Below are 25,643 nucleotides of genomic sequence, written 5' to 3'. Positions count from 1 at the left end.
CAAACTCTAGCCACAGCTTTCATGTCACCAGCAATAGAATCCAGGGGGGACAAAGAACTGATCGATCTCTTACTCACCACAGCGATTAAGACAATCCTGAACAACTGGAAGGACACAGGGAAAGCATCGTTTAAGACGTGGTTCAACTGGATCACCTTTCTACGGGGAGCAGACACCATAACATCAAACCAAACAAGAACGACCCACATGAATGCAGAAATGTGGCTATCCCTGGACAACTATCTGTCCTCACACAAGCCCCCCTAGACCAGTGCCTTGTCGGCACACAATCTTTTTCACACAGGCAAGGTAGCCTAACCAAGGATATTTTTAACGCGCACCAGTTTTCCTCCACCTTCCACTCCCTCCTTTCTCCCTTTCTTACCTTTCCTTTCAGCCTCCCAGGGTAGCATCCGCGTACCACGGACAGCGCCGCATACGACATACGAATGTAATACACATGCCACAAAAGCCGTATGTAACCCTACCGGCACGTAAATGTTTTTGACAACTGCCTCTCCCCCCGGGGGGACCGTGACTCTATACCTGTATACTGTACCTTGTAAATACCTCAATAAAAGTACTGAAATAAAAAATAAAAAAGCAAGGGTAACAAGCATTGGAAACTACTAACTGAAGGAGAAAGACTGTACGAATGGTAGTCACTCGCAGTGGCACATAACCCATTATCACCCCTCGCTCTCAGGGTCTCCCCTGAAAAACAGGTGTTGAGTTTACTCATTTTGGACTTTTTGGACTACAAGAAATTCATGCAACATGACATATCAAGATCCACCATCTCTTTCTAACAGGCCCTTGGCTCCTTCTCGCTGTCACTTCCCTTCTCTCCAACACCCCAGATTTCTCACCTATCCCCCTCTACCATCTCAGGCTCTTAACTATAAGCTAGGAGCATTACTGGGGTCAGAATAGTGCTATACACCCTATCTTCATGCAGAAGTGAAAATAAACTAAACACGGCCTGGCCTGTTTTGCTGATGCCTTTCGTGTATGTGAATAAATATGAGTGTCTTAAAATGACTCTCTGCAGTAGTGTGCACTGTTTATATAACCAGGGTTTGCAAATATGTTGTTGTTATCTTTCTTAAAGTTCTCCGTATTATTCTTGGTATCACTGTAATCATTATCATTATGATTTTCATTATTATTGTTATTTTGAATTGCTTTTCTTATTTTTTTCTTCTTTTTTCAATTATTATTCACCGTACAACATCGCATTCTACAAGAGGTAAAAGTTTCCCATTTTGCGGAAAACTCCTGTTAATCTTGTTGGCTGATGTCTGTTTGTCTTGTGTCTGCCCAGGAAAGCAGGTCCTGCCTCCAGGAGCTTCTGTTGGGAGTGGTTTAACGCCAGAGGCGGCCAAAGAGCTCGGCCTCCCCGAGGGAATTGCAGTAGGTGCCTCGCTCATTGACGCACACGCTGGAGGACTAGGTAGGCTGTTAATTATTTACTGCCTGGTGGAAAAACAAATGTTATTGAAATCAATGTTTTATGAAAAATGTATTCCATGTCTGAAAGCCCCACTTTGGCAGCCACGTTTGTTCTCTCCGCCGCATGTGGCCTGGTTTTGAAGGTGTAAAAATGATGCAACTTGGAAGCACAAACAAGAATTTTATTGGCGCCTGCAACCCCCCTTTGGAAAACACCTTCTTAGAATTAAGTTCTAGTGTGTGCACTGCAAAAAACGACACAGCAAATATTTTTGAAGAGAACATTTTATGAAACCAGCTGTTTAGATCACCATGTTTCACGAAACAAGTGCTTTTACCTGTTTTATTTCCTATGGCAACCTAGGCTGCAGGTCACTTTGTAAAATATGTACAACAGCAAAGAGGGCGGATCGATGTATGGTAATTATATCAGAATAAGATATCCCAGTGAAATGTGAAATTGTCACAAAAATGTTTACAATGTGTGCAATATTTGCATGTGTGCAAATAAGAACATTCACTAAAGAATATTGCAAAAGTGTCAGGGCATACGATGTGAGTGAGGTACCTCGTCATCAGCAGCGTCATTTCCCATCACTATTTATGACCTAATCAATGACTTTAACTTCAGAATTGATATACGGAACGAGAGAACTGGTCTGGGCAGTGATGTGTGTGTGGAACATCACTGGATAGCAGACATTCTATTCTATTCAGGGGCGGCTCCTCCATGAGGGCGGAGGAGCGTCTCCTCACTGCTTTCTCCCAGTGTGAGAAGCAGTAACATAAAATGGTATAAATGCCATTTTATGTTAGTGTTTCTCGCACTTTGGAAGATTGATGTAAAGGAGCACTCCTTTTTTATACAACAAACTTGTTGCAATATATTTTAAGAAAGGTTGAACCAGGCGTGCTACAGGGGCTAACACGCTGTCTGCACCTGCCAAGAAACATATACTGCAAACTTCAAGGTTCACAACCTGACCTCTGTGCATTGTTACCCTGTTCAGCAGTTGCTAAAATAAATCCACAGTTTTATAATGACATTTATACTGATAAACTCAACATCATGTCAACTGGCAATAACCAAAAATAAAGCCGTCTCAGACGTGGGTAAATGTCCTTATTACATATGCATATTTAATTTGTTCAAATCACAGATCAAGCTCTTGTGTAGATTTCATGCTTTTCATCACAAAGTTATTCTTTCAAGAAAACCGCCCAATGCATTTCAGGCCCCATGGGCCCTTCTTCAGGGTGTAATCTGTGAACTATGTAAATAATACTCTCATTAGATTATGATTTAATGTGCAGGGTGAGCAAACTTCAAAATGGTAGAACAGAGTCTCATTGTATTTCCAAAATCGAAATCAGAATAAAATACATTCATAGTAGAGAAATGAAACAGGAAAATAGGTGGAGGTGAGAGACAGACCCGTGAATAGTCAGAAAGCCAGCTTTTGAGCTTTAATGCATTAAAAAGTCAACTCCTGAATCAAACAAGTGCACCTAGCCACAACACACACGAGAGAACCTTCTGCGAGGTGAAATTAAACTAAACCAATATTCGCGTCGCAATGTGCAACCTACACACCAAAAAAGTGAAGTGCTGGAGTAAAAAGACAAACCTTGAACTGTAGTGTAGTTCCTATATTCCCAATAGGCTCTGCGCATTGTAATAACATAAACGATAGTTTAGACGTAGGACTGAGGTCATCTAGGTCTCTATTGAATATGTTAGACTTAATTAGGTTTGCCAGCTAGCTCAGAGGTCACTAGAAACTTTCTCGAGTGAACAGGAAGGGGTTAACTTTCCTGAATAGACAAGAAGGGATTAGTTTCTGACAACCGCATTAACATGACAACTTTGCTCCCCCCAGAATAAGGAGTATACCTCCAGAGTCGCAGAAAACAATAGACCGCTATTTCACTCAGTCAATCGTGCATGCTTAGTTTCACCAGGAGTGCAGAGAAATAGAGAGAAGGGCGTTTTCAATAAAAGTTGTTATTTATTGAGCAGTCCTCTTTCTCGTGCAAGAGAAGTGAATTGCCACAATTGCAATACTTGTCATAAAGTAAATTGCGTACAGTAAAAGGAGTATTATGAAATAATACTGTAAAAGCATTGATATGGTTTCTGAGCCATATGATACTTAAAACGGATAAAATCATACAATGATAAAAGTTGACTAAACGTGCTCAACTGGTGTTTCTAAAATACGCCTACCCCGGTGTACTTGACCTAAGCCTAATACGTGGGAAGGAGTAAGTGAGTTAAGATAGTTTTGCCAAGAATCTGTATCAAGAATTCTCTAAGGATCTAATCAGTTCCGTACCTTGGTTATAGAATGAAGGAGGTCTTGTATCTCTCTCAGGACTCGATCTCCCAGCAACCCGCAAGGGTGACTGGAAACACTGGAGCTGGATTTCTCGGCAGGAGAAAAGACAGCGTCTCTCTCAGTGCGTCAGTGGGAGGGTCGGCTTCCTTCGGCTCTCGTTACAGTAAGTATATAGCCGATCTGCTCCAAACCACCGTGTGTTTGCTTAAGGGAAATGCTGGTATATTTATACCTGGAAGGTGCCGAGTTTGACGTAAGGTTGGACATAAGACGTCACTAAGAACTTACAGTTCTTTCTGGACTCCAGAAGTTCTTGGACAAATCAAAACAAAAGTAGGGGGAATTCCCGGGCTGCTGGAGGCTTGGTTTGTTTAAAGAACGCGTTGTACTTTCTAGGAGTCTATGGGAGTAGCCTTGCCGTATTTGGCCTGCATTGGCTATGACTAAATATGGATATGATTCTTATGCCTTTATAAGGATATTATTTGTTATAACCACATAAGGGCATACATCGGGAATATTTAATTAGGGTCCTAGATACGTTCACAACAGAACAATATCCATCACGCTATCCGCGCCGTTGCATATCTGTAAAAATTATAAACCATTCGGTGTCGTGAGCAACACTACCAAAACGTATGCCAAACAGATAATGTAAATAACAGCAAACCAAGAGCGTAAAACGCTAACTTTAATAAACTCTCCTGAACCATTAAACCTCCAACTTCGACGGCACGCTGGCCTCAATCTTTGCGGTTGGTGCTCAAGTGCAACCAATGAACCGACTGCGACGTAAAAAAGAAGATAATAACCGACGGACTACAAACTAAAGCCCCAAATTTCATGGGCGCCATCTTAGAATGGTGAAATAACGCGCCATAACGCCAGTACTGTGAAAAGTGATACACTATAATACCGTGTCGAATACGCAACTGGGTAAACAATTCAAAATCAAAATCTGCGGTGCCCACGTGAACACTAATCTTAAAGTGTAAAATCAGAAAAGGAGAGGAACCAATAGGGAAAACGAGAAAAAGAGTATAAAAGAATACAAACATATAATAGACCTTAGGGTGTGATACACATTCATCATAAATATGTATTAAGATGTCACAATGCCCAACTTGTTATTCAATGTACAAACAGCAGAAACAATGTCAAATGAAATATATACTAGTGGCAGCCTACAATGCTTTCCACCTAGTGTGGAATCACAGAAAGCACCCTAAATCCACTTTGTCATTGATCCCTTTGAGATCTTGGGTGTCAAGCCTTCTTATCCAATAAATCTTCCTTTGGAGTAAAGTCCTTGTAAGATTGCTCCCGGGTGCGGGTTTGAACATCTCCATCACCTGAAATTTCAATTGAGCAATGATGTGTCTATTTTTAGTCCAGTGAACTGCTCAACTGCTTTCCATATTGCAATTACGGATGGTACTTTTGTGCTCGGAAATACGTGTCTTAATTTTTCTCTCAGTTTTGCCTGTATACACTAGTCCACAGGGACATTTAATACCATATATCACATTTTTTGAATTGCAATCAGCATTGTGTTTTGTTTTTATAGTTTCCCCTGTCTGGGGGTGCTGTATGCTGTCACTGCATATCACGTTATTGCAGTGCACACAATTTTGACATCGTCTTGTACCTCTGAAGTTCCAATACTTTCTGTCACTTTAGGTTTTAGAATTTCTTTCAAATTCCAAGATCTTCTATAAGCAAATAGGGGTTTGTTCTTGAAGAGATCATTGAAATCACTTTCATTGGCTAAAATTTCCCAACGATGGTTGGTAATCCTTTTTATTTGACGAGAGCAGGTGGAAAATTTTGATATAAACACTTGTCTGTTGAGTTTTGATTTGCCTTTCATTTCTAAAAGACTGCTCCGTGATTTATTTTCCATCTTAAAAATTGCTTGGTCCAAGACTGAATCTGGGTACCCTTTGGATTTATATCTTTCTTTAGTGATGCAGATATTTTTTTGTAAGGGATGTCGTCTGAACAGATCTTTTTAGCCCTGAGCAACTGAGAGTATAAAAGATTGTGAATTGAACCCTGAAGATGGAAACTGGTAAACAATAAAGCATTATTTTTGTCTGTCAGTTTGTGATACACTTCCGTATGTAAGTTATTGTTCTCTATGGTCACTAATACATCTAGAAAAGGAAGAGACTTTCTGTTCATTGTTCTGGTGAATTCTATGTTCTCATCAAACAGGTTCAATTGGTTGATTTTGGTTTCCAATAATTCCCAGCCATTGTTCCAAAGTAAAAAGATATCATCAATGTATCTGCAATATAGTAGCAGATTCTCAGACCATTCTTTATCACTATAAATAAAAGAAGCCCCAGACTTAGCCATGTAAGTATTAGGATAAGCCGGAGCCCCAGCAAAGCCCATTGAAGTTCCTTTCAATTGCAGAAAATATCGACAGTCCCATTCAAAATAACAATGATGAAGGCAAAAGTGTAATATTTCCAGTATAAATACTTTGTCAGCACCTATAGCACTTTGCTTCAATAAAGCCCATTCTACTGTCTCCATACCTCCTGAGTGAGGGATGAAGGTATATAATGCTTTAACATCCAGGGTACATAAAATGGTATGACTGTCTGGTTTGACTGTGCTGAGCTTCTGGAGAAAATGGGTGGTGACTTTTATGTATGAATTCCAAGCCTGAACGAAAGGTTGCAAAAGGTAATCTATTTATTGACCAATGGGTTCAAAGATGGTTCCGCACCCAGTGACAATCGGTCTAAACGGAGGATCATGCAAATTCTTTTGGATCTTTGGTAACATATATAATCCAGGTCTTCTTGGATTAATAACTGTAAAATAAGATCGAGTATTGATCGTGATCCATCCCATCTCAATGGCTTTGTTTAATATGCTTTCAAGTGTAGACACCAAATCTTGAGTGGGATCATGGTCACAGTGCGCTCTATAAATGCTGATTACAGTTACAATTACAATTATTCAAATAACAATGCGTGTTAATACCTAGTGAGTACATGTCTACAAAGTAAGGATGGTTTATTTAATACGTTAAGGCACACAGTATGAGTACATTCGTTAATCCTACAGTGAAAGCACTTTGGTAATAATGTTGCACTTTGAACCACACAAGAAACATGTCCTAAGTGCGTGTTCATATTAAGTATTCGTGACGTATAAAGGTGTCGCCAAATTTGTGCTACACCAATTAATGTTTTGAACTAATTCAGAGCATGATTCATAAAGGGGGTGGTGATGGACAGAGTATCTGAATTAAGCAGAACACTCCTACCCATTCAAAAGATCAGGGCTTGATCCATCACCGTTTTTTAGCTCACTGCACCATCCCAGCTCAGAACCTGGCTACATGCAAATTAGTCTGACCCTGGCCCAGTGCATCATGGGAACAGGGCAGACCAAACTACCAAGCCAATTCTTTACTGGAAAGGAAACAAGCTTCCGAGGACCGGTTTCTGGCATTACAGCCGTCTTCGGCCCGGCTTGCTTGAATCCTGATGGTGCAGTGAGCAAGGGACTCACATCTGAGCATACCCTTCCACACTTGTGGTGGCCAAAACGATTCATAAAGGGGGTGGTGATGGACAGAGTATCTGAATTAAGCAGAACACTATTACCCAGTCAAAAGATCAGGGCTTGATCCATCACCGTTTTTTAGCTCACTGCACCATCCCAGCTCAGAACCTGGCTACATGCAAATTAGTCTGACCCTGGCCCAGTGCATCATGGGAACAGGGCAGACCAAACTACCAAGCCAATTCTTTACTGGAAAGGAAACAAGCTTCCGAGGACCGGTTTCTGGCATTACAGCCGTCTTCGGCCCGGCTTGCTTGAATCCTGATGGTGCAGTGAGCAAGGGACTCACATCTGAGCATACCCTTCCACACTTGTGGTGGCCAAAACGATTCATAAAGGGGGTGGTGATGGACAGAGTATCTGAATTAAGCAGAACACTCCTACCCAGTCAAAAGATCAGGGCTTGATCCATCACCGTTTTTTAGCTCACTGCACCATCCCAGCTCAGAACCTGGCTACATGCAAATTAGTGTGACCCTGGCCCAGTGCATCATGGGAACAGGGCAGACCAAACTACCAAGCCAATTCTTTACTGGAAAGGAAACAAGCTTCCGAGGACCGGTTTCTGGCATTACAGCCGTCTTCGGCCCGGCTTGCTTGAATCCTGATGGTGCAGTGAGCAAGGGACTCACATCTGAGCATACCCTTCCACACTTGTGGTGGCCAAAACGATTCATAAAGGGGGTGGTGATGGACAGAGTATCTGAATTAAGCAGAACACTCCTACCCAGTCAAAAGATCAGGGCCTGATCCATCACCGTTTTTTAGCTCACTGCACCATCCCAGCTCAGAACATGGCTACATGCAAATTAGTCTGACCCTGGCCCAGTGCATCATGGGAACAGGGCAGACCAAACTACCAAGCCAATTCTTTACTGGAAAGGAAACAAGCTTCCGAGGACCGGTTTCTGGCATTACAGCCGTCTTCGGCCCGGCTTGCTTGAATCCTGATGGTGCAGTGAGCAAGGGACTCACATCTGAGCATACCCTTCCACACTTGTGGTGGCCACAACGATTCATAAAGGGGGTGGTGATGGACAGAGTATCTGAATTAAGCAGAACACTCCTACCCAGTCAAAAGATCAGGGCTTGATCCATCACCGTTTTTTAGCTCACTGCACCATCCCAGCTCAGAACCTGGCTACATGCAAATTAGTCTGACCCTGGCCCAGTGCATCATGGGAACAGGGCAGACCAAACTACCAAGCCAATTCTTTACTGGAAAGGAAACAAGCTTCCGAGGACCGGTTTCTGGCATTACAGCCGTCTTCGGCCCGGCTTGCTTGAATCCTGATGGTGCAGTGAGCAAGGGACTCACATCTGAGCATACCCTTCCACACTTGTGGTGGCCAAAACGATTCATAAAGGGGGTGGTGATGGACAGAGTATCTGAATTAAGCAGAACACTCCTACCCAGTCAAAAGATCAGGGCTTGATCCATCACCGTTTTTTAGCTCACTGCACCATCCCAGCTCAGAACCTGGCTACATGCAAATTAGTCTGACCCTGGCCCAGTGCATCATGGGAACAGGGCAGACCAAACTACCAAGCCAATTCTTTACTGGAAAGGAAACAAGCTTCCGAGGACCGGTTTCTGGCATTACAGCCGTCTTCGGCCCGGCTTGCTTGAATCTTGATGGTGCAGTGAGCAAGGGACTCACATCTGAGCATACCCTTCCACACTTGTGGTGGCCAAAACGATTCATAAAGGGGGTGGTGATGGACAGAGTATCTGAATTAAGCAGAACACTCCTACCCAGTCAAAAGATCAGGGCTTGATCCATCACCGTTTTTTAGCTCACTGCACCATCCCAGCTCAGAACCTGGCTACATGCAAATTAGTCTGACCCTGGCCCAGTGCATCATGGGAACAGGGCAGACCAAACTACCAAGCCAATTCTTTACTGGAAAGGAAACAAGCTTCCGAGGACCGGTTTCTGGCATTACAGCCGTCTTCGGCCCGGCTTGCTTGAATCCTGATGGTGCAGTGAGCAAGGGACTCACATCTGAGCATACCCTTCCACACTTGTGGTGGCCAAAACGATTCATAAAGGGGGTGGTGATGGACAGAGTATCTGAATTAAGCAGAACACTCCTACCCAGTCAAAAGATCAGGGCTTGATCCATCACCGTTTTTTAGCTCACTGCACCATCCCAGCTCAGAACCTGGCTACATGCAAATTAGTCTGACCCTGGCCCAGTGCATCATGGGAACAGGGCAGACCAAACTACCAAGCCAATTCTTTACTGGAAAGGAAACAAGCTTCCGAGGACCGGTTTCTGGCATTACAGCCGTCTTCGGCCCGGCTTGCTTGAATCCTGATGGTGCAGTGAGCAAGGGACTCACATCTGAGCATACCCTTCCACACTTGTGGTGGCCAAAACGATTCATAAAGGGGGTGGTGATGGACAGAGTATCTGAATTAAGCAGAACACTCCTACCCAGTCAAAAGATCAGGGCTTGATCCATCACCGTTTTTTAGCTCACTGCACCATCCCAGCTCAGAACCTGGCTACATGCAAATTAGTCTGACCCTGGCCCAGTGCATCATGGGAACAGGGCAGACCAAACTACCAAGCCAATTCTTTACTGGAAAGGAAACAAGCTTCCGAGGACCGGTTTCTGGCATTACAGCCGTCTTCGGCCCGGCTTGCTTGAATCCTGATGGTGCAGTGAGCAAGGGACTCACATCTGAGCATACCCTTCCACACTTGTGGTGGCCAAAATGATTCATAAAGGGGGTGGTTATGGACAGAGTATCTGAATTAAGCAGAACACTCCTACCCAGTCAAAAGATCAGGGCTTGATCCATCACCGTTTTTTAGCACACTGCACCATCCCAGCTCAGAACCTGGCTACATGCAAATTAGTCTGACCCTGGCCCAGTGCATCATGGGAACAGGGCAGACCAAACTACCAAGCCAATTCTTTACTGGAAAGGAAACAAGCTTCTGAGGACCGGTTTCTGGCATTACAGCCGTCTTCGGCCCGGCTTGCTTGAATCCTGATGGTGCAGTGAGCAAGGGACTCACATCTGAGCATACCCTTCCACACTTGTGGTGGCCAAAACGATTCATAAAGGGGGTGGTGATGGACAGAGTATCTGAATTAAGCAGAACACTCCTACCCAGTCAAAAGATCAGGGCTTGATCCATCACCGTTTTTTAGCTCACTGCACCATCCCAGCTCAGAACCTGGCTACATGCAAATTAGTCTGACCCTGGCCCAGTGCATCATGGGAACAGGGCAGACCAAACTACCAAGCCAATTCTTTACTGGAAAGGAAACAAGCTTCCGAGGACCGGTTTCTGGCATTACAGCCGTCTTCGGCCCGGCTTGCTTGAATCCTGATGGTGCAGTGAGCAAGGGACTCACATCTGAGCATACCCTTCCACACTTGTGGTGGCCAAAACGATTCATAAAGGGGGTGGTGATGGACAGAGTATCTGAATTAAGCAGAACACTCCTACCCAGTCAAAAGATCAGGGCTTGATCCATCACCGTTTTTTAGCTCACTGCACCATCCCAGCTCAGAACCTGGCTACATGCAAATTAGTCTGACCCTGGCCCAGTGCATCATGGGAACAGGGCAGACCAAACTACCAAGCCAATTCTTTACTGGAAAGGAAACAAGCTTCCGAGGACCGGTTTCTGGCATTACAGCCGTCTTCGGCCCGGCTTGCTTGAATCCTGATGGTGCAGTGAGCAAGGGGCTCACATCTGAGCATACCCTTCCACACTTGTGGTGGCCAAAACGATTCATAAAGGGGGTGGTGATGGACATACCCCTTGTTGTAAATAATTTTGTCCACCCTAAGCGTGGAAGGGTATACTCAGACATGAGTCCCTTGCTCATTGCACCATCAGGATTCAAGCAAGCCGGGCCGAAGACGGCTGTAATGCCAGAAACCGGTCCCCGGAAGCTTGTTTCCTTCCCAGTGTAAGAATTGGCTTTTGTAGTTTGGTTTGCCCTGTTCCCATCATGCACTGGGACAGGAACAGACTAATTTGCATACAGCCAGATTCTGAAACTGGGATGGTGCAATGAGCTAAAAAACGGTGTTGGATCTAGCCCTGATCTCTTGACTGGGTGAGAGTATTCTGCTTAATTCAGAGACTCTGTCCCTCACCACCCCTTGTTGTAAATAATTTTGTCCACCCTAAGCGTGGAAGGGTATACTCAGACATGAGTCCCTTGCTCATTGCACCATCAGGATTCAAGCAAGCCGGGCCGAAGACGGCTGTAATGCCAGAAACCGGTCCCCGGAAGCTTGTTTCCTTCCCAGTGTAAGAATTGGCTTTTGTAGTTTGGTTTGCCCTGTTCCCATCATGCACTGGGACAGGAACAGACTAATTTGCATACAGCCAGATTCTGAAACTGGGATGGTGCAATGAGCTAAAAAACGGTGTTGGATCTAGCCCTGATCTCTTGACTGGGTGAGAGTATTCTGCTTAATTCAGAGACTCTGTCCCTCACCACCCCTTGTTGTAAATAATTTTGTCCACCCTAAGCGTGGAAGGGTATACTCAGACATGAGTCCCTTGCTCATTGCACCATCAGGATTCAAGCAAGCCGGGCCGAAGACGGCTGTAATGCCAGAAACCGGTCCCCGGAAGCTTGTTTCCTTCCCAGTGTAAGAATTGGCTTTTGTAGTTTGGTTTGCCCTGTTCCCATCATGCACTGGGACAGGAACAGACTAATTTGCATACAGCCAGATTCTGAAACTGGGATGGTGCAATGAGCTAAAAAACGGTGTTGGATCTAGCCCTGATCTCTTGACTGGGTGAGAGTATTCTGCTTAATTCAGAGACTCTGTCCCTCACCACCCCTTGTTGTAAATAATTTTGTCCACCCTAAGCGTGGAAGGGTATACTCAGACATGAGTCCCTTGCTCATTGCACCATCAGGATTCAAGCAAGCCGGGCCGAAGACGGCTGTAATGCCAGAAACCGGTCCCCGGAAGCTTGTTTCCTTCCCAGTGTAAGAATTGGCTTTTGTAGTTTGGTTTGCCCTGTTCCCATCATGCACTGGGACAGGAACAGACTAATTTGCATACAGCCAGATTCTGAAACTGGGATGGTGCAATGAGCTAAAAAACGCTGTTGGATCTAGCCCTGATCTCTTGACTGGGTGAGAGTATTCTGCTTAATTCAGAGACTCTGTCCCTCACCACCCCTTGTTGTAAATAATTTTGTCCACCCTAAGCGTGGAAGGGTATACTCAGACATGAGTCCCTTGCTCATTGCACCATCAGGATTCAAGCAAGCCGGGCCGAAGACGGCTGTAATGCCAGAAACCGGTCCCCGGAAGCTTGTTTCCTTCCCAGTGTAAGAATTGGCTTTTGTAGTTTGGTTTGCCCTGTTCCCATCATGCACTGGGACAGAAACAGACTAATTTGCATACAGCCAGATTCTGAAACTGGGATGGTGCAATGAGCTAAAAAACGCTGTTGGATCTAGCCCTGATCTCTTGACTGGGTGAGAGTATTCTGCTTAATTCAGAGACTCTGTCCCTCACCACCCCTTGTTGTAAATAATTTTGTCCACCCTAAGCGTGGAAGGGTATACTCAGACATGAGTCCCTTGCTCATTGCACCATCAGGATTCAAGCAAGCCGGGCCGAAGACGGCTGTAATGCCAGAAACCGGTCCCCGGAAGCTTGTTTCCTTCCCAGTGTAAGAATTGGCTTTTGTAGTTTGGTTTGCCCTGTTCCCATCATGCACTGGGACAGGAACAGACTAATTTGCATACAGCCAGATTCTGAAACTGGGATGGTGCAATGAGCTAAAAAACGGTGTTGGATCTAGCCCTGATCTCTTGACTGGGTGAGAGTATTCTGCTTAATTCAGAGACTCTGTCCCTCACCACCCCTTGTTGTAAATAATTTTGTCCACCCTAAGCGTGGAAGGGTATACTCAGACATGAGTCCCTTGCTCATTGCACCATCAGGATTCAAGCAAGCCGGGCCGAAGACGGCTGTAATGCCAGAAACCGGTCCCCGGAAGCTTGTTTCCTTCCCAGTGTAAGAATTGGCTTTTGTAGTTTGGTTTGCCCTGTTCCCATCATGCACTGGGACAGGAACAGACTAATTTGCATACAGCCAGATTCTGAAACTGGGATGGTGCAATGAGCTAAAAAACGGTGTTGGATCTAGCCCTGATCTCTTGACTGGGTGAGAGTATTCTGCTTAATTCAGAGACTCTGTCCCTCACCACCCCTTGTTGTAAATAATTTTGTCCACCCTAAGCGTGGAAGGGTATACTCAGACATGAGTCCCTTGCTCATTGCACCATCAGGATTCAAGCAAGCCGGGCCGAAGACGGCTGTAATGCCAGAAACCGGTCCCCGGAAGCTTGTTTCCTTCCCAGTGTAAGAATTGGCTTTTGTAGTTTGGTTTGCCCTGTTCCCATCATGCACTGGGACAGGAACAGACTAATTTGCATACAGCCAGATTCTGAAACTGGGATGGTGCAATGAGCTAAAAAACGGTGTTGGATCTAGCCCTGATCTCTTGACTGGGTGAGAGTATTCTGCTTAATTCAGAGACTCTGTCCCTCACCACCCCTTGTTGTAAATAATTTTGTCCACCCTAAGCGTGGAAGGGTATACTCAGACATGAGTCCCTTGCTCATTGCACCATCAGGATTCAAGCAAGCCGGGCCGAAGACGGCTGTAATGCCAGAAACCGGTCCCCGGAAGCTTGTTTCCTTCCCAGTGTAAGAATTGGCTTTTGTAGTTTGGTTTGCCCTGTTCCCATCATGCACTGGGACAGGAACAGACTAATTTGCATACAGCCAGATTCTGAAACTGGGATGGTGCAATGAGCTAAAAAACGGTGTTGGATCTAGCCCTGATCTCTTGACTGGGTGAGAGTATTCTGCTTAATTCAGAGACTCTGTCCCTCACCACCCCTTGTTGTAAATAATTTTGTCCACCCTAAGCGTGGAAGGGTATACTCAGACATGAGTCCCTTGCTCATTGCACCATCAGGATTCAAGCAAGCCGGGCCGAAGACGGCTGTAATGCCAGAAACCGGTCCCCGGAAGCTTGTTTCCTTCCCAGTGTAAGAATTGGCTTTTGTAGTTTGGTTTGCCCTGTTCCCATCATGCACTGGGACAGGAACAGACTAATTTGCATACAGCCAGATTCTGAAACTGGGATGGTGCAATGAGCTAAAAAACGCTGTTGGATCTAGCCCTGATCTCTTGACTGGGTGAGAGTATTCTGCTTAATTCAGAGACTCTGTCCCTCACCACCCCTTGTTGTAAATAATTTTGTCCACCCTAAGCGTGGAAGGGTATACTCAGACATGAGTCCCTTGCTCATTGCACCATCAGGATTCAAGCAAGCCGGGCCGAAGACGGCTGTAATGCCAGAAACCGGTCCCCGGAAGCTTGTTTCCTTCCCAGTGTAAGAATTGGCTTTTGTAGTTTGGTTTGCCCTGTTCCCATCATGCACTGGGACAGAAACAGACTAATTTGCATACAGCCAGATTCTGAAACTGGGATGGTGCAATGAGCTAAAAAACGCTGTTGGATCTAGCCCTGATCTCTTGACTGGGTGAGAGTATTCTGCTTAATTCAGAGACTCTGTCCCTCACCACCCCTTGTTGTAAATAATTTTGTCCACCCTAAGCGTGGAAGGGTATACTCAGACATGAGTCCCTTGCTCATTGCACCATCAGGATTCAAGCAAGCCGGGCCGAAGACGGCTGTAATGCCAGAAACCGGTCCCCGGAAGCTTGTTTCCTTCCCAGTGTAAGAATTGGCTTTTGTAGTTTGGTTTGCCCTGTTCCCATCATGCACTGGGACAGGAACAGACTAATTTGCATACAGCCAGATTCTGAAACTGGGATGGTGCAATGAGCTAAAAAACGGTGTTGGATCTAGCCCTGATCTCTTGACTGGGTGAGAGTATTCTGCTTAATTCAGAGACTCTGTCCCTCACCACCCCTTGTTGTAAATAATTTTGTCCACCCTAAGCGTGGAAGGGTATACTCAGACATGAGTCCCTTGCTCATTGCACCATCAGGATTCAAGCAAGCCGGGCCGAAGACGGCTGTAATGCCAGAAACCGGTCCCCGGAAGCTTGTTTCCTTCCCAGTGTAAGAATTGGCTTTTGTAGTTTGGTTTGCCCTGTTCCCATCATGCACTGGGACAGGAACAGACTAATTTGCATACAGCCAGATTCTGAAACTGGGATGGTGCAATGAGCTAAAAAACGGTGTTGGATCTAGCCCTGATCTCTTGACTGGGTGAGAGTATTCTGCTTAATTCAGAGACTCTGTCCCTCACCACCCCTTGTTGTAAATAATTTTGTCCACCCTAAGCGTGGAAGGGTATACTCAGACATGAGTCCCTTGCTCATTGCACCATCAGGATTCAAGCAAGCCGGGCCGAAGACGGCTGTAATGCCAGAAACCGGTCCCCGGAAGCTTGTTTCCTTCCCAGTGTAAGAATTGGCTTTTGTAGTTTGGTTTGCCCTGTTCCCATCATGCACTGGGACAGGAACAGACTAATTTGCATACAGCCAGATTCTGAAACTGGGATGGTGCAATGAGCTAAAAAACGGTGTTGGATCTAGCCCTGATCTCTTGACTGGGTGAGAGTATTCTGCTTAATTCAGAGACTCTGTCCCTCACCACCCCTTGTTGTAAATAATTTTGTCCACCCTAAGCGTGGAAGGGTATACTCAGACATGAGTCCCTTGCTCATTGCACCATCAGGATTCAAGCAAGCCGGGCCGAAGACGGCTGTAATGCCAGAAACCGGTCCCCGGAAGCTTGTTTCCTTCCCAGTGTAAGAATTGGCTTTTGTAGTTTGGTTTGCCCTGTTCCCATCATGCACTGGGACAGGAAGTAAAGTAAAGTAAAGTCCACATTTGTAAAGCGCACAATCACCCGTAAGGGTCTCTAGGCCCTGGGGGGCCGTCGGGAAGATTAAGCGAGCTATTGCCCAGAGTCACATGGTGCTGGGCTAACCTGCCGCCGGAGCCGGGGATCGAACCGTGGTCCCCAGATTCCAGCGTCAGTCGCCCTGGCCGCGGCGCCACACCTCTTCCACTAGGAACAGACTAATTTGCATACAGCCAGATTCTGAAACTGGGATGGTGCAATGAGCTAAAAAACGGTGTTGGATCTAGCCCTGATCTCTTGACTGGGTGAGAGTATTCTGCTTAATTCAGAGACTCTGTCCCTCACCACCCCTTGTTGTAAATAATTTTGTCCACCCTAAGCGTGGAAGGGTATACTCAGACATGAGTCCCTTGCTCATTGCACCATCAGGGTTCAAGCAAGCCGGGCCGAAGACGGCTGTAATGCCAGAAACCGGTCCCCGGAAGCTTGTTTCCTTCCCAGTGTAAGAATTGGCTTTTGTAGTTTGGTTTGCCCTGTTCCCATCATGCACTGGGACAGGAACAGACTAATTTGCATACAGGCAGATTCTGAAACTGGGATGGTGCAATGAGCTAAAAAACGGTGTTGGATCTAGCCCTGATCTCTTGACTGGGTGAGAGTATTCTGCTTAATTCAGAGACTCTGTCCCTCACCACCCCTTGTTGTAAATAATTTTGTCCACCCTAAGCGTGGAAGGGTATACTCAGACATGAGTCCCTTGCTCATTGCACCATCAGGATTCAAGCAAGCCGGGCCGAAGACGACTGTAATGCCAGAAACCGGTCCCCGGAAGCTTGTTTCCTTCCCAGTGTAAGAATTGGCTTTTGTAGTTTGGTTTGCCCTGTTCCCATCATGCACTGGGACAGGAACAGACTAATTTGCATACAGCCAGATTCTGAAACTGGGATGGTGCAATGAGCTAAAAAACGGTGTTGGATCTAGCCCTGATCTCTTGACTGGGTGAGAGTATTCTGCTTAATTCAGAGACTCTGTCCCTCACCACCCCTTGTTGTAAATAATTCAGAGCATGGACATTCTCGAAGACCTCCTTAATCTACAGATTGGGAATGGTAAGGCTATATAGCCCATAAGCAATAAGAGCAAAAGGAAATGACATATCAAGGGATACTACAGGAAGGGAATGTATGAGAAGGTCCTCCTTCACTGTGCTTTCATGAACGCAATACCAGCCATATACTTTTCAGCCATATATATTAACGTTTCGTAAGCTACACAATATATATTATGCATAGTGCAATGCATTGATTACAAACATGAAAAATTCCTAAATTAGGTGTTGCATCTTTGTTTTACTGGTGTTACATCTATACTTAACAAGTGCTTGATACATATACCGATGAATTGTGATGATCAATGACGTTTAATGGTTCCTGAGTTTATACATTGCAAGTTATCACAATGTGGGCATTTAGCTGGAGAACAAAAAGAAGAATCATGAAAAGGATAGTAATTTCGGTGATGTATATATAATGGTTTGGGTGATTAGGTTGTCTGTGTTTTGAGGTTTAGTTTGATTTTGTGGGACAGAGTCTGCCGATATTGGGAAAGTATGGAATTGACGTGCTGAGTTATACTTTGTTGTTGCGCTATTGGGGGGGATTTTTGTATGCATTTGTCTATATTATACCATAATTTACCTGAGGATTTGAGGTGGAATTTTTTGTTGTATATGGAATTTTCTGTGCTTCTGATGAAGTAGACTTATGCCCACCGTGTGTGGTATGAGATTCTGTTTGAGTTTTTCCATTCACAAAGAATGGTTTTGATTCTTTTGTTAGTAGACCTAAGAGGAAGGTATTTGGATCTCAGATTTTTAAGTTGGGGTGTTGTGTCAAGGCACCAAGGTCCCATTATTATGCTTTAATTTGATTTTTTTGTGCGAAAATGCTGTTTATAGTTTATACTATTTCCGTCCAGAATGTTCTGAATTTATTTTACAGCTGAATAGCATGTATTCTAGTCTTTCATCACTTTCTAGTGGGGTAGTTTTAAACAGTTTATCTGTTGTCCATAAAGCTCTATATAGAGTCCAAAGTTGTATTGCAGTAGTCTGAGTGATATTTCTTTTTTAATAGAGTACCTCCATATATCGGCCCATCCATGTCTTCTCTGAGGGTGATTGTATATTGAAGGTAAAACAAGAGTCATTCCACTTCTTGTGGATATATTGGATTAAATTCTTAGGTATTATTTCTTACATTTAAGATTTTATGTAATCGTGTTGCTGTATGTACTTGTGAGGAGACTTTCTTTAAAAGGAGTATGAATACTGAGGGGTGCGTTTTTTTTTGTATAAGTAGTCATGCTTTAAGTTTGAGAAAAACGTAGCAGTCTAGGTTAGACTGATGGTATATTTCTTGTAGTTTTGTAAGGGACATGGTGTTATCCAGGGATCCTAGCTTCTTTGGTTTATAGAACTCCTTTCACTGCCCATTTTTCCTACATTGGACATTTTCTTCAGTCTTGATATGTGGGTTTCCTCATAGCGAGGCTTGGTTGAATACTTTGATCTTATTTGGTAGTTTATTATCTATTTTTTAAGGTCTACAATTCTGTCCCTAATCATGTTCTAGGAGAAGGATATGCTTTTTTTTCATTGAAAGAATAGAGGTTAGTGGTTTTGCAAGATCCCTCTTGACTTCAACCCAGGGTTGGAGGTCGCCTATATCAGTTTGTATCCACCATATCAGCTGTTTATTGAGAAATTTTAAACCATATAACAAGATATTTGATTTGTTTTGGGTCCCATTAAAGTCTGTTTTTTTCTGTTATTGGTAGATGGAATACGTTATTTGAAATGAAAACATTGTTTTATTTCCATATATGTAGTATCCTGATACCTCTGCAGATGTTCAAAATTATTTTTAGTCAGTCAAATATACTTTTATTGATTCATTAAAAAAATCATAAAAGGATGGCAAACCATCATAAAACACTGTGCTTTCAATGAACATTTTAAAAACATAAGAGAGTCAAAAAAGGTCTTAAAATCGTGACCACAATTAAAAGGATAGCCGGTATAACAATAAATTAAAAAAAATATATTAATAATATGGACCAGCAGATTATTTAATAGCTGTTTGGCTTGAATCAATTTTGTCCAGTTCCTTTGCTGCTATTTTCCAGATATTTATGGCACAAAAGGACAGGGGGATTGCAAGCCCACCGAGACACCTGATGACTGCGGCTCTGCATGTTCTTATCTGTTCCTTCTTGAGAATCTACCGAAGAACGGATTTTCGAGTTTTCAGTAGAAAAGGGCAAGTACATAGTAGGTGTAATAATGACTCCTCCCCTTGACCGTAGAGGCGGCATTCCCTAGATGGCCATGTGCTTTTCCATTTTGGGGTGAAGTCCTTTGAGGTTAATGATCCCATTTGTAGCATCATCAAGTGATGCTTTTTATGGTGGGAAAAGTGATCAAACAGATACTGTTGCAGCTTCAGCCTCTGGTAGCCCTGTATCAGAGCCCAGGCGTGATGTTTTTTTGCGAAGATAATTTTATCTGTTAGTAGAGAGATCCGCTTAACTGCATTATTCACCACACTTCTGAATCCGGAATACGTTGCTGGGGTGAAGCAGGCCTCCTCTAGTTGTAATGCAGACAAAGATTGCTTCAGGATTGTCGTAGTTGAATTAGCTAGTCTTGCTTGGTTTTCTATCTCAACCCAACAGTAGTGGGCTAGGGTATTGTCTTCTGACTCCCTCATCCTCCAATACTACTTTACTAAAGCACCTTGTCTGGCCAAGATCTGATTCTGGAGTCCGAATTCTAAACAAATCTGTTCCTGTGAGGTATGTAACGGTATTAAGAACAGTCTTTTGAAAAATGTAGATTGTGCTGTGTTTAATATGAGAGTGTCTTTAATTTGTATTTGTATTTGTATTTTCAACTTGTAGAGCGCCTTATCACCCCGGGGTCTCTAAGCGCTTAGATGTTCAGGATTTCCGAGCCATACAAGATGGAGGGTAGAAATTTTGCGGAGATCACTTGTAACAGATGACCGGTACAACAACCTATGAGCTTTTTCCTTAAGATTTTGAAGGCAAATAATAGTTGTTTAGCTTTCGTGCATTCTTGTTCCACTTGTTGCTTAAAGTTCAGCTTGCAAACTAGCTGCAAACCTAGATATTTATATGAAGCTACCCAGGCCAGTGGTTGCTCTCCCAATTTCCAAGAGAAAGTATGCCTTTTCAATATCTTATTATGTTTAGAAAAACACATAACTTTTGTCTTTTGATGATTAATCGTGAGTTGGTTCAAGGTGGTATAGGATCCTAGTCCCGTAATCAATTTCTGCAAGCCAACAGGAGTTTGTGCTAGCAACACAATGTCATCTGCATTTTGGAGGCATGGTGTCGGTATTTTGCTCAATTTTGGGGGGGTCAGCTGTAATTAACTGGAGGTACTTGTCGAGATCGGAGGTATAAATATTAAACAGACAAGGCGCTAAGACGCAACCTTGTTTTAGTCCATTTGATGTTGGAATCTTATCAGTTACGCTGGACCAGTCTCCTTTCTTGATTTGGACCCACGTATTAGAGTAAAGATTAATGATGGCATCCAGGAGCCTGGGCGGGACCCCCCAGGCTTGCATTTTTGCCCATAGAGTAACTCTTAAGACTTTGTCAAAAGCCGCTTTAAGATCTACAAAGCAGGCGTACAGAGGCCTTGATTTTGCGAAGGCTTGGTTGACTAGAAGGGTGACCGCAGAGATGTCCGTAAGGGTGCCCATCCCAGCCCGGAATCCAGTTTGCGCGTATGGTATTAGGTTTGTTCAGCTGACCCAAGCCTCTAACTCTACCAGAAGATTTGATGCATACATTTTTGCCTCCACATCTATCAGTGCAATCAACCTGAAATTGCAGGGATCCGAGCGGGAGCACGACTTGTAGATTGGATTGAGAATGCTTCCTCTCCAAGACTCAGGGATCAGACTGCAGGGTATAGCTTTAGAAAAGAAAGGAGTCCGGAGTTGAGACCAAAATGGGGGGTCATGCGTGAACAGGGCATTTGGTAATCCGTTCGGACCTGGGGCTCCCTCAGATTTTAGATTTTTTATGATTTTTTTTAACTTGATTTTCTGAAAACAACACAAAATCCTCAGGGGATTCATGGGTCATGATGTTGCTGACTTTACCTCCACCGCCGGCCTCCTTCCCTGTTGATGATCCACTGTTTGGGGTCAATGGGGGTGGTGTTACGTTATGTAAAAGTTCAATATGGGCTCCCCTAGTGGCCTCCGATATATATCCGAATTATGATGTCGATTCCGGCCATTGGTTAGTCAGTTGATTAATCGTGACCCATGATTTACAAGCTTGAAGAAGTTTCGCCCAAATGTGTTCTTGGTGCTCTTTTTTGGCCAGTTTTATGTCCTTTTTTAAACTTTTTTCTTGTATTTGAAATTTGAAGCAGGAGTTCCTGGAGTCGTTCTGGTCCTTGAGATCGTAGTTGTCTGAGGTACTTATTTAGTTGTTGTTTTGTTTCTTCAGGCTCTTGGTGAACCAGGGTGGCCCTTTTCGACTTCCTGCTTTATAGGCGTGAGCGAGCTTGGAAAATTTCTTGTTAATTTCATAAATAAAAGACTCCCAAGCTTTTATGGTCAGTGTTTCGGAGTTGGATCTTTCCAAAAGACTAGTATATGTACTTGTGATGTCCTCGATGTTATCCTTGTTCCAGCGAAGGCGTTTTAGGTTGTAACATTGTGTTAAAGATGATAGTGCCTTTACTTTCTCTGAAGTTGCGAAGGTTTTTAATAAAGTAAATGATTGCGGCTGGTGGTCACTTTCCGCCCTGTCTTTTATTTGGAAATTCGCTATATACGGAAGAAGATTGTGACCCGCAAAAGTGTAATCAATGGTGGAGTATGTTTTTTGTGTGACTCTGGTGTATGCTGCGGGTCGATCAGTCGAGCCTCGACCATTGAGTACACACATTGAGAGATCTCTCAAACGGGCTGCACATCTCTTACCAGATGTATCCTGTCGATTGAGGGCTGGTGTAACCACTGATTTGCCCTTGCTCCTTGCGTATTTTAAGTTCATATTGAAATCGCCCGACAGGATGATGTTAGCATCTGGATAGGCGAGTTTTAAGGTTGTTAATGAAGTTATTAATTGTTCGGTTCCTTGCATCTTTTGTTTGGATGCGGGGTGAATAAAGATGTTTAAAATTAGCAGGCTGTAAGACACCGAGACGTCAAGTTTGACGCACAACATCAAGGTCTAGATCTATAGTAGAAGCGTGCCATCGGATTTCTGTTGAGATAAAAGTAGAGAGACCCCCTTTTGCTCTTCCATATTTTGTAGCTTTCTTGGCCGGGTTCAGGAATTCTTTGAAACCAGTTATTGGAGCTGGAGATATTGGAGATGGAATTTTCTGCCAAGATTCTTGAAAAAGAATAATATTGTACTGTGTGATAAAGTACATGAAATCAGGGTCTTCTAATTTTGAATGATGTTACAACCTTGATATGCGTGTTGGGCTATTGGTGAAGTTATTCATACCCCTCCCAAGGCAGTGCCTTCTGTGTGTGGTTCCCAAGGACCCGAAAATGTACTTGCTTAGAGGTGATCAAGGGTGATGGTAACTTTCCTGGCCGGGTACTCTTTACCCGTTATTTGGATTTGGTGATCCGGGCCTTTTGCGCCTTTTAAAAGACTTGCTGTAAAAGGTGGTGGTTGTAATAGACTTGGGTAACGAGGGGGATAATCTTTTGTAACTCGATTCCCCATTTCGCGAATGAGTCTTTCTGCTGCCAAATTTGTTCGATGAGCGTATTGTTGATGAATGTGGCTAGTGTGGATTCTTGACCGTTGGACTCGGGTTTTGATTAAACTCAATACTTTCGATGTCATGGGTATTTATATGGTTTAGAAGTGGATGCGCTTTAAATAGTTTGAGCAATACACTTCTATTAAGAATGTCATGCGTTCCCCTTGAGACGTATTGTGGGTTGAAGACCAATTTGTTATAAACTAGGGGATCGTACTGCGACTCATTGTCTAAAGTTCCTTCCGTTTCTTTTTTCACTGCCATGGGCTGTCGAAAGATCTGGGGTAACTCTTGGGATTCAGTTTTCTTCTGAATGGATTTCGCCTCCCCTGTTTATTTCCGTGTCTCGACTTACGTCTGTGCCAATTTCCTTGGACAGAGTGAGCGCACGCTGGTTTGTTTTCTTTATTGCCATCTTGGAACTCCTTGCTGTTAATTATATAGCCTGAGTTTTTAAAATATGTTTTTCCTTCCTAACTACGGGTTTGAATAGGCTATACATTTTTTCTGGTGGGGGTCGTTCACTTGTATTGTGGTTTGAGGTACTAGGTATGATGGATGGATTAAACATTGTGGTCGATTGCTCCTTAGGAGTTACTGCGTCCGTACTGTTTGGGTACATTACCTTCTTGATATATTCCGTTTTGAACTGATAATGCCAAGGATGAGTCTTGAGCCTTGCTTGTTTGTTTTGCGCTTTCTGGACTTTCTCAGTCGTTTTCGCTCCCGTTTTGATAGAAGCTTGGGTGCCTTTAGTTGACTTGCAGGAGACTGGTTATGTTGATCTTGAGATGAGGAATCCAGGGCGCCTAATTTATTGAGAACACTTGCTGGATTAAGTGTTGAAGTTGTTGGTGTAGTAAGCTTAATTGATACGGAGGTAGACTCTATTTCGCTACTTTTTTGCCCCACAGAGGGGTTCTGGCATTCCAAATCTAGCTCCTTTGGGGCTAATTTTTCTTTCTTTATTGATGTTGCTTTTTCCTTTTCTATTGATTTTGCAGGCTTGATTAAAACTTCCCTGGTTGAACTCAATAGCTCGGTTAATAGGGTTGGAACGGAGGCTAATTTATCAATTATTTGGGTGCAGTGACAGTGGCACATCTGAAAGGATGTTTCCCGATTACGCAGCACCTTCAGAATCATCTCATTAAAGCTATGGAGCTTTTGTTCGAACCCCTGGACATGAATTGCAAAAATATTTAAGAGGTCTTCTTGTGTGTCCAGTTTGTCTGCGTGGAGGGTCATCGCTTTGCCGATTGTGTCCAATGTGCTTAGCAAGTGGGGCCAGACTGAAGATGTTGATGTACAACTTTGTTTTGCTGAAAGTGAGCTGGCACGATGTTCCTGATAGGGCGGTTGCCCTAAGGGTGGCTTACTCAAACTTCCTGAATACCTGCTAACTGATACCTTATTTTGGTTGGGTGGTTGGTTTGGTGGTGTCAGGGGGGCGGATCCTGGAAGGTTTAGTTGGCGTGTCGGCGCGTAATTAGAGTTGACCTGGCAGAGATCCTGATGAAAATGCTCTGCTATTTCCGGCATGTAGAAGAGTAAATCAGGGTCAGCTTGGTTGTCGTTGTTTGGGTTTGCTATCTCCTGACTAACAGGCGATGGATCTAGCATGTCCAAAGGACTCGAAGTAGTTGTGTTATACTGAAATACTGGGTTACTTTCAATATAATCATCTTGGACGCTTTGACTGTTGCTATCACTGTGTCCTGGTGGAGATTGTTGTTGTTGGGGCTGGCGGGACAAATCCTGGTAAGATGGATGGTGGTGGATCAATGCCTCGGTTGCCTAGAAATGATTTCTTTGATGGATCGCAAAAGACAGGAAGCTTTAGGATTTGATAACTGGGGGCATTGGATTTCTGGATTTTCATCGCCCGTGAGATCCAAACCTGTCTGCCAAGGATCTTTCTTTTCATTCCTTTCGACCTCACTATTAGTGGTACTTCTGTCCCATGGAAGGAGCGTATCAGCATCTTTTTGTGAGGCTTTGGTCTGAATAATGGAGTTAGTAGCTTTCATTACCTGGCGATTCCGGTTTTCCTCTGTTGTTTTTATAGCAACCTTTAAAAAGTCCGTTATCAGTGCCCATTTGCTGCTGTTCGGGCGGGAGTTGTGCCTATTGAGGGCCGTACGGGTTGCTGTTACCTTCTTACTTCCAACACACTTGGCTTGTGAGGCGGACTTTTTAGGAATCATTTTTGAAGTTTCCTAGGTGCCTACCGCAGAAGGTGAAGCATGTGTTGTAGGTCCACACTTGTGCCTTACTTCTATTGCTTCTGTTGCTTCCATACCCTCTATAGTTGGCATGCCGAGGACAGGCCAGAAGAGTTATGCGTTTGGGCTATGATATCAATAAGGGCTCCTTCATTGTCCTCATCTTTGTCCTCATCTTTTTTCGTTTTTGGCTGGTGCTTGCGGATGTTTGTCTTTTTTATCCCCTCCTCTTGTTTTCCAAACTGTGGTGCTTACCATGCACGGTATGTGTCAACAGATTACTAAGTCTGAACCAGGACGCTGAGCTCTAGATGTTTGTATGTCTGCGTGCCAAGCTGAGTTTGCT

At 44.0% G+C, this 25,643-nt stretch overlaps 1 protein-coding gene across 2 annotated transcripts in view; it reads left to right on the top strand.

Annotated features, from left to right (window-relative positions):
* FGGY (FGGY carbohydrate kinase domain containing) overlaps window positions 1–25,643 on the top strand; it is a 2,115,431-nt gene that overhangs the window by 956,809 nt on the left and 1,132,979 nt on the right. For both annotated transcript variants that reach the window (XM_078669875.1, XM_078669881.1), the window contains one exon: window positions 1,325–1,453. In XM_078669875.1, coding sequence (XP_078526001.1) covers window positions 1,325–1,453 — 129 coding nt within the window. The remainder of the gene's footprint in view (window positions 1–1,324; window positions 1,454–25,643) is intronic.

Source organism: Lissotriton helveticus, chromosome 1_2 (assembly GCF_964261635.1).
Source record: "Lissotriton helveticus chromosome 1_2, aLisHel1.1, whole genome shotgun sequence".
In the NCBI taxonomy this organism is placed as follows: domain Eukaryota; kingdom Metazoa; phylum Chordata; class Amphibia; order Caudata; family Salamandridae; genus Lissotriton; species Lissotriton helveticus.
The sequence above is the reverse complement of the archived record's forward strand: the minus strand, read 5'-3'. Positions and strand labels throughout refer to the sequence as shown.